Genomic DNA, 10218 nt, shown 5'->3' with positions numbered 1-10218 from the left:
TTACAATTAAAATGAATAGTGGATAAGCATGAGTGAATGTGCCCAATAATTTATACATTTAAAAATTAACCAAATCATAAACTAAACATGAAGAAAAATTGACCCAAAATAGTCAAACAACTGGTAAAAAGTATACTTGCACAATCCAGAGGTTAACGTCTTTGATGTGCGGGGGAAACAATAATTTTCTTACCACTGTAAATCGTAAATCCCCAAAAAATCTGACAATTTTCACCTCACCTCTTCCCTAAATGCCCACATGGGTAATATCCCACGGCCATAAAAAATCTAACAGTGTAAAATCCATTTGAAAATGTTATGAAACGTGTAATGGAGGAACGTTTCATTCACGGAAGGCAAAATTTTGCAGGGGTCCCGACACCAGACCCACAGATCAGACATAATAATGCGTACCAACTCAAGCCCAGTCAGAATCAACGGCGATTTCAAGCTATTAAATTAATGGTTTGTGATTAAATCAGATTAACAGACGAGAAAAACATAATCCAAGGCAACCTCGACTGAATCAGCGCGGGCGAACACAGCGAGGAGTTAAAGTCTTCAAATATAATTAAATCACTCACATGCTGTGTGAAAATCTCCTCGATCTTTGCAACAGTGCCGTGGACGCCATTCTGTTATCTTCGTAATGAAGTACCTGTCGTGAATTGTTTCCAGCTAATCGTTTTTTTTCCTCTTTCGATCGGCCGAACAAGTCAGAGGCGGTCGCCGGTTCGACTCACACGGCCGGCGTTCCTGGCATTTAATGTGCGCTGTGAGATGCTCATGGCGCAGAGGCTATGAGTATTGAAGTCATTTTAATTGTCGACGTCGGATTTGGGCTCTGTTGGAGAACGGTTTTTTCGAGGTTCCCTGTGTCTCGGAAGAATATAAAAGTAGAGTTTCCATCTGAAGCCCGCATTTTGAAGTCCGCCCATTACTGCGCTCTTTGGAATGAGTGCCAGTCGATCTTAAGGTGGAGATAGATATGACATTGTGATGTTTATGATGCGGGGCTTGTGAGGGAGATGGGAGCTGGAGAGCTTGATTCGCCTTCACGATGTCCCAAGGTTTTCTCTGTGAGTAGTTCAAATCGATTGAACTTTTGTTTTTAATGATATTGAAAGGGTTTGTGGAGTTTTCTTATGGCTATAGCTTCGCTTGTTGGAATGTTGATAAGTTTTTTTTAACTGCATTCGCTTGTTGGAATGCAGATAAGTTTTTTTAACTGCATTCGCTTGTTGGAATGCAGATAAGTTTTTTTAACTGTATATGTAATGTAGTATGGCTTATTTGGATACAGATATCAGTCTTCTGTATACTGATGCATACCTGTTTCATACAGTCAGTTATGGCTGTATCTCAAATATGCCCACATTGTCCGGTGCCCACAATCAGTGTTTGCTGGAAATGCCTATTTCCACCTATTTTAAGATATTACTGAATTTTATTTTTGTTGGAACACGGACACAGATTTCTCAATGTTGTTTCAATACATAACGTCAAGCAGTTTGTGCAAATTTGAAAATACTCGCTTTCGAGAGGGAGTCAGTGTTTGAAAATTTGTCCATGATTACGTAACTTAATTTTAGATATCACTATAATTTGGCTTGTTGGAATACAGTTACCGGATTTTGAATATTTCCATTCATACCGCCTATCAATTTGTGCATTATTAGGGAATACCCCCAAGCAGTCAGTGTCGGGAATGGTGGTTTTATTTTTCTCTAGGGTTTAGGAGGGTTTAAAATTAGACATGCCTCGGCGCTGAAATTTTATGTTGGAAATAGTATGTCTTAACTGGCAGTGTTGCGATCTCTGATGATTTTGCAGTCAGATTACACTGCCGAGCAGTGAAATAGTGCTCAATTTGTGCCTTATGTGGCTGGAAATGAATTATATTTCTGACCAGCAGATTGGTTGTGGTGGATGTTGGGTGTATTTTACAGAATTAAATTTTGTCATGTGTCCATATCCATGTAATGGTTATCTTCATTCATGATATGGATGGTTTTCTCAAAGGCTCAGAGCGCACTCCTTAAACCTGTAGGGCAAAGCATGTTGTTTCATCTAGAGTCCGCTAAGGATGGGCCAAAGGTGACCAATTATTTTTTTTGTAATATCATTTTTAACATGTACAAGTGAAACTACTTATGAATTTTTAGCACGAGTTGATCTAGATGACACGCCCACCTGTGCCAGTTTAACTATGGACTTCAATTGCAAAACAATCATCCTTAGTTTTACCTGGGATAAATCATCATGAATTTGTAATAAACCATAGAACCTTAGATTGTAGTCCAGATTGATCCCTTCATTGTTCTTATGAAATACTATTTTTAAGTTAGATTTGAGCCCTTCTTTTGAGCAGAACCTCAAGAGGGTAGGATAGATCTTATTGTGAAGTACACAGAAGAGAGTCTGCTGTGGCCTGTGACCATACCCTTGTTCCGCCCTGGAGAATTTGTCACCAACCATGCTTTAAATTTGAGTACCCTATAAGTGTTGGTTAGCATTTTATCCCTAAGCCCCATCAACTCAAAAACAAAATTAAACCTAGCAAATAGAGGGATTTAGTACTAAAGTAAGAACATATAGTTAGTGTTTGTTTGGTTTCTGTAGGCTCTATGGGAACTTACGTGGTTTTACGTTTTTGCCAATTCTTTTTGCCACTTCAGTTATGCCATGATAGTGCCACGTCTAGGATTGTGATTTATCAAATTGATGTAGTGCTGTCTTGAGTGATCTATAATATTGAACATCATATACACATAAAGACAGGTCCTGCCAAATAGTAGATATTTATGATAGTCAAGTTTAAACTTACACTGCCCTCAGTTTGCTGGTGACAAATTTAACTTGTTAACTTTCGCCTGAGGTACTGATTTTGAATTCTTGAGCAAACACAGACATGATTGTAAATCTTTTATTTATATCTCAGGCTCTGTTGGGTGGTTTCAGTCTGGACGAACTTGTGACGTTTTAGAGACAAATACACACTTGTAGTTGCAAAAATTAAATTTTAATTGATAATCTGTGCCTACTAATTTTTGCCTCATCCCTCTGACGGGAAAAGTTTTAAAATTATTAGATGACAAGTTGAATTTTATGTGCAGGGCAAGTATGTGCAAAAGCAAGCGCCATTGTTATGGAAACTCTTTATTCTTTTGGTGCTTGGAGTCAGTGGAATATGCGTGTGTTTTCTGGGTGTTGATCAGAGTATCTCCAAAAGAAAATCAGAAAATCTTTCTTGTCCGGAGAACAAGACAAATCATGTACATTGTCAGCAACTTCATGCTCGTAGTTTTCCTGTCCACTATCCTCAACCAATTTCTTATAGCAGGTACTCAGTGCTAATATGATTATATCTTACATTATGTTGTGATATTAATCAATCAAGGCTGATAATTTTGTTGAATATTTATTTGGGGCATGACAGTTTACTTGCTTTTATTTGTATAATTAATTTGCAGAAAAGAATGCTCTTGCACTCCTGTACACAATTTCGTGATATTAACTATGCAAAGATCTGGAAGTGGGTGGTTTGAGACACTTCTCAATAACCACCCAAACATCAGTTCACATGGAGAGATATTTGCAAATGAGATCCGAAGGGAAAGCTTTACTTCCATAAAAAAGGTTTTGGATGTAGTGTATAATCTGGATTGGAATAGTAGTGCTTCCAAGAATGATTGCACTGCAGCTGTTGGATTCAAATGGATGCTTAACCAGGTAAATTAATCTGCTACTATTAAAAAGGTTTTTGTAATTCTAGTTAGTTTTATTTGTGCTATGAGGTTTTAGGATGTTAATCAAATTGGCATATACATTTGTTCCTTTTATTTGTTTTCTGCACTTCCAGTGTTTGCAATTTTCTGCTGATCAGATTTTATAATGCTGGTTTGTTTACAATGTTTACATTTAAGTGGAGCATGGGAACTGTTTTTCTTGGAGAGATACTTCTGTAAAATCTTCTTCTCATTCAAATTTTCAACTGCTTTCTTCGGGTTAGATGCATGGAAGGGTCAGTTCTCTGCAAGGGTTAATCTCACAGGCTTAGTAGCCTCAAAACAATATTAACTCTTCCACCAAAGTTTCCTGGGACTTGTCACTGGCTCCAACTGTTTTGTTCTATAAGAATACTGCTAGATGGTCTGATATGCCATCAATCTCTGTATTGATAATTGAATCCATGTTAGTGGCATTTAGAAGGAGATTTTTTTTTTGAAATAGTTAGAATTTCATTATTTTGACAGTTAAGTTTATCAGCTTTCCTTGAAATGCCCTCTCACTTTGGTATCTTAAGGCAGTGATGTCAAGGTGCTCTGTGAGTCACTTGAAAATGAAACTGTAGACATCCAAAATCTTGGCTTGTTTCAGTAGCAGAAAGTACTACTAGAAAACCTGTGGATGAGCTGTTTAGATTAAGACACTCATTCTAGGTTCACCTATGGGTCAACTGCTGATTATGTTTAGTCTCTTCAGGGCAGATTTGCAGAATAAGAAAACACCCATTGAACTACACTGTAGGCACCATCAAATACAAAACCATTAAATCACTGCATACGCTGTCTTTAGTCACTGCCAAATCTTAAAATATTTAATCACTACGTTTTATTGATTTATTTTCTATCCAATTTGAGACGGATGATTCCAGTAGAATGCATTGTTGATATTCTAGAAAAAGAAAGAAGTTAGTTTAATGAGGAGCAAAAAATTTCAATAGACTCAACTCCTAAGCAATGGTTGGCCTTTAATTTGCATACACAATATGCTACAAATATAGTGATGAACGATGCTTGCTTATGAAATCTTGAAGTGAGTTGAGAAATGAATAACCCACAATAAAGTGCTCCACTGTGCACATTAAAGAGACGAAATAGAAACTCATACAGAATGATTCCATATAGATATCATTTCTCAACTAAGCCAAAAAAAGCTAAGCCTATCAAAGTAATGAACACAATTGCATAAAAAATTGCTCACAACATTGTCTGATTGGATAATAGTGATCCTGTGAGACGTCAAGTCAAGCACAATAGAGTTTATAAGGGGTTTGTAGAAGGAATGAGATCACAGCTATAAAATCAGTGCCAGTTTTCTGTATTAGTTCTGTTTGCAATTGTTTCGTTGAATGGTGATAATATTGTTTTTGTTTGTTGGGGTTTACTGTTCTCTGAGTTTTGTTTACCAATCTGTCTTTGTTGCAAATATACGTGCAAGCTTGTAGATAAACTTTCCTACGTTCTAGGCTTAATGTGATTGTGAGTTGGGCAGAGTATGAGAAAGGGAACATGCTCAATGTAAAACTAATCTTCTAGTTTTATTTCATTGCAGGGTGCCATGGAATATAATAAGCAAGCTCTGGCTTATTTCGAAGAAAAGGGGGTGTCCGTAATCTTCCTTCTCAGACGCAACATTTTAAGAAGATACGTGTCCATCCTTGCCAATGTGTTTGACAAGGAAGCAAAGCTTCTCAATGGAACACATCAATCTCATGTACATTCTAAAGTTGAGGTTAGTGACATGAAAATAGTTAAATACTTTCTTTTTGGTTAATTTGAACTTTAAGATGCACTCAGAGCAAAGTATTGTTGGTGTTGCTCCATATTCAGATAGATGTGGGTGCAGTTATTGCACTGTAGTGATTTATGTGAATGCTTTGGTATGCAGAGAGTTGATTTATTTTTGTTAAAAGAGAAGAAAAGATCCTTTAGAAATAAGACTTGTAGCTTTCTGGTCACTTCTCTGGTTGTAGGTTGGATTTCTTTTTTAATATTTGATTTTGAATTAGCATGCTTCTGGTAAAAACTATTAAAATTTTTTTGAATCAATGGGTCAGATCAAACTACACAATCCATCATCAGGATGAGGCAATATTTCAAAGTGTTTAATTAGGTTCAACAAAATCTTAGACAGATAATGTGCCTCTTGCATTAGAGGCTTCTAGTCATTATAAAGTATGTACATATAAAGCCTTCGGTATTTAAATAAATTTAATAAGGAGAAACTGATGAATGTTAGAATATGTTATAAGACATTGATAGGTAAATCTGAAGAGTATCATTCTGTGTTTTTGGCCAAATCTATAATTCTATCTGGCTTAGCTGCCATATAGATTCTCTCATGCGTTTGATTTTCTTGTCAGTAAGGTGGGTCTTGTATTGATCCTCCTCCTTTCTCAACCATTAGCAAAACATTTGGGATTGAAGGATTATGAAAATGAATTACAGTAAGGAGGAGAAGCTGATTGATCCTATATTTTATTCAAATATATTGATAAATAAAATTGGAGAGCACCTTTATATGCTTTTAGGAAATTCCACAATGCTTTCTGGTTTAATCACCATCTAGCATTCATTTCTCTCTTGATTTGCGTGGCAGTAAGAGGCTTAGCTGATTTTCTTCTAATAGTGGAATTGCTTGCTGTCAGTGAATTTTTATAATTGATATATCCATTAGATTAAAGATTCTATTTTCTATGCAAGAGAGGATTTCATGCTCATATCATTGAAATAAATTGTGTCTTCACCCTATTACTGGTTTTGTTCTATTACATTGCCAAACAATTGTTTTATGGTATCGTTTCAGTTGTGCTTGAGCTTCATTTGCATGATATCTTTGCCATAATCACATTTTAAGTTTAAGTTCTTCCATTGTAATAACAGTTTGTTCCTTTTCAGCATGAATGTCTGTCTATGCTGACTATCATACTTGTTGCCTCCTTAGGGAGGAGAGGCTGCATGGTAACAAAGACATATATTCTTCTTTATGTTAGCTTGTTTCCTCTGTCTTCCTGAGCTTCATTTTTGTAAAGATAGACTTTTAACACAAGATTCAAAGATGTGGCAAGGGTATTTTCAAATCTTGTAGTTGTTAATAGGACTAAATTAATCTGATCCAGATCTTGTGAGACTTGTTGAGGGAGAGAAGCTTATAGGAAAAAATTGGAGTTCCATGGATTGTGTGGCTAGGATGCAGTTGACCCCAAACGTCCAATATATAGAGAAGGAATGAAGAACAAAGAAAGCAATTATTATTATTTTGTCACATCTGTGTTAGCAGGACAATTGATAAGTGGGATATCACGATGTATATACAACCAAAGGGAGTTCCTTTTACATCTCCATCCAAAAAGAAAATTTATGTCTTTAATATCTCAAAAGTTGCATCTGTGTATTTCCTAAACCATTAAGGGTGTCATATCAAGAGTTCATCTAATGTAAAAGATTTGTTTCAATATCTCAAAAGTTGCATCTCTGTATGTTCTAAAGGACCTAAACCATTAAGGTGTCATATCAAGAGTTCATCTAATGTAAAATATTTGTTTCGCCCAAGTAGTCATTGCTTTCATCTGTCTCATCTTCAGTGTCACTACATGGCTGAGCATTAGTAATAGTGTAATACCATCTCAGAGGTTGAAAATTGAGTTGTAGACTTAATTTTGCACATATATTTGTACCTGGTTGAACTTTTAACCAATGTTCACAAAGCTTGACCTCGGAGGATGCCTCTGAATGGATTTGAGCCTAAACCAGAAATACTCACAATTTTTCTGTGTAAGCAACCTTGCAATTGATTTTGATAATTGTTATTCTCTATCCAACATTTTGAATTTGTCAACCTTTTAGCTTTAAACAGAAGGAAATTGAAAATTCTGTTTATCTTAGGTTTGTTAAAATTTAACTAAATTGGACTTCTATTCAAGTTCTGCCCCTTTTCTTCTTTAAGTCTCTGCTCCATTTAGCATTATGTGTTATTTAGTGCCCAGAGCACAACAAGTTTAGTAGAGGTTATTAGGAAATTTGCCCCTTTTACCAAAAAAATACTGTAATGCAGTGATTTTCTTCTTCTATTTGGCTACTAAACAACATTCCTACAGATATGGGGAGAATGCTTCTATACAAGTAGAATGTATTTTTACAAAGACTAAAAGATCTCCCAGAATATTTTGTATTATCTTATTACGCTTGTCTAGTAGTCCACAATTTAATTGAATCCAGGAAGAGGTATCGCAGGTTATGAAGGATGTAAATTTGTAATTTAGTTCAATCATTTTTCATATTTTGTAAAATATGAAATGATAAAATGTACTTCTTGCTTCCCGTTGTTTCAACTTTTAGTCCTAAGGATTTCCCATTCATTCGCATTCCATGTATAATTTGTTGAGTGGGATAGTGAAAGAACTTCTCAATCAGCCAGTTCTTGTGGTAGATGGCACTGAAGAAGGTATAGTCTTTTTCAGCTGTCAGCTTTATTCTTTGTCAGGCTCTTTTTTTTTTCTTTTGTAAGAAGCCTTTTGCAATCATTGGATGATATTGATTGGTAATATCATTGGTTCCCTTTTTCGTTGGTCAGTGTAACTAATCTCCTGTTCATATATATAAGCACTGGTTTTTGCCTCTGATGTTCAAACTCCTTGGAATATCCATAGGTTAGTTTTCATTCTTGTTAATTTTGATACTCAGATATTCCCTTCTTGGTAATGGAATTACTTTAATCCATATACTAAGTATTCTAATTTTACTGATCTACTATGATCAGAATGTAGTTGAAAAGTGATGGTGCCTTGCATCAGGCACACAATTTTTTAAAATTAGAGTTAAAATGACCATTCTTTGTTTTCACAATAATTGCTTTCATGCCTTTCCGTGTGATAGATGCTTGTCTTCTACGCTCTTCCTTGTAAGACTTAAATAGATTTCGATCTGTGTTTAATAATGTTGCCTAAGTAGAATATCCTTACCCATTTTATCGAAGGAAAAGCTTTGGTCTTGCGTACTACTTAAATTGACCTTATCTAGATTTGTTAAATAGAATTTATAGAGGTTGACACCCCTTTCCCTTTCACATTTTATTCATGTTGCTTTTAAACCTGTTCTCTACGCACAAAGAATCAAGGTTAGCCTAGCAACTTTATGCTAACAATGCAATTTTGGGTTGTTGCAGGCAGAAATTTTGGCACAATATAAGCCATTGGTGAACGTGACCTTTCTGATTGCATATTTGCAGCGGATTCAACAAATAATGGATGATGCAATATATTTTTTCAACAGCACTCGACATACAGTAATTTATTATGAAGACATAAGCAAGCCAGAGGTTCTGTGAAATTCATTGCATTCCACAGTTATATGTTAGAGCTTAGATTCATCAGCCCATTCTTGAAAAGCTACTTTGGCATAAAACTTGAACAATCCAATCTTGTTTTCTTTATTATGCCAATTTCCATGAACTAAATTTGTTTTTATTTCTGCAGAAGATAACGGGAATCCTGGACTTTCTTGGTCTGCAACCAAGGGAACTTAGAAGCCAGCATGTGAAGATTCACACCAAGCCTCTTTCAGACCATATCCAAAACTGGAAAGAAGTTTATAAACTATTGAAAGGAACTCACCTTGAACGCTTACTACGAGATTCTTGATGTGGAAATGACATAAAATAGAAATACTAAAAAGGTAACTCTACCTGCTATGCCATTCTAGCAGGCATTGGAAAAATCTAATAGTTTTACCTTTAACCTAGTGAGTAAGCTTTGTTTTCATAATAAAACAGACAGCTGCCGTGCATGAATAGGCGATGCATGTACTGTTGTTAAGTGTGTCAAGAAGGGGCATTGGCTGGGGCCTCTGAAAGGGTCAATCTGTGTCGATATGTATACCATTTTACTCAAAAAGTGATCGGTGGGTGTTTGATCCTATTGTAGATGTAAATCTGAAGAGTTAATTCTGTTTTTCTCAATGTAAATTTGTTTTGATCCAGTATGTTTTCTAAACCTCTGTTCTCACTTGTAGCATTTGCATTTTTATATGTTGTAATGGAATTACCAATTTTTTTTGAACTGATATATCCTGTTGGGTGCACTCTGATTTATGCTTGACTATTTGAAGATGTTTTTACCTAATCGATATATAACAGGAGCTAGGTGAATGAGTTTAAAACAGCGACATAAGCCGAATATTCTTAAATTGACAGATATACATATTTTCCCTCTCATTAAAATTTAAATGTAAACTTTGTGACGGAGGGTATTTCAAATGAGGACAACTCCCAAAACCTTATCAAACAAGAGAGATGAAACAAGCAGTTAGATGAGCAAGTTTTCTTTGTAATCGATGAAAGTTGAGATGGTGTATTGAGACGTGACTTCATGTGTATAGGCACTCTATAATGAGAGTTGGCTTTTTATTTTATTTTATTAAAAAATAAAAATGAATG

General features: G+C 35.5%; 1 protein-coding gene across 2 annotated transcripts; it reads left to right on the top strand.

Annotated features, from left to right (window-relative positions):
• The first annotated feature begins 314 nt into the window (after positions 1-314).
• Positions 315-9761, top strand: LOC131042793 (uncharacterized). Of its 2 annotated transcripts, none has more exons than XM_057976116.2 (6): positions 315-1079; positions 3117-3343; positions 3474-3732; positions 5338-5517; positions 8950-9102; positions 9260-9761. In XM_057976116.2, the coding sequence occupies exons 1-6, from the start codon at positions 1029-1031 to the stop codon at positions 9422-9424; spliced, it is 1035 nt and encodes a 344-aa protein (XP_057832099.2). In that variant the 5' UTR covers positions 315-1028; the 3' UTR covers positions 9425-9761. The 2 variants fall into 2 exon arrangements, with proteins under 2 accessions (XP_057832099.2, XP_057832098.2); XM_057976115.2 differs by lacking the exon at positions 315-1079 and adding an exon at positions 1912-2097.
• Positions 9762-10218: the final 457 nt, after the last annotated feature.

The sequence above is a fragment of the Cryptomeria japonica genome, chromosome 10, assembly GCF_030272615.1.
Source record: "Cryptomeria japonica chromosome 10, Sugi_1.0, whole genome shotgun sequence".
Taxonomy (NCBI): domain Eukaryota; kingdom Viridiplantae; phylum Streptophyta; class Pinopsida; order Cupressales; family Cupressaceae; genus Cryptomeria; species Cryptomeria japonica.
Note: the sequence above shows the minus strand (reverse complement) of the source record. Positions and strands in the feature narration are given on the sequence as shown.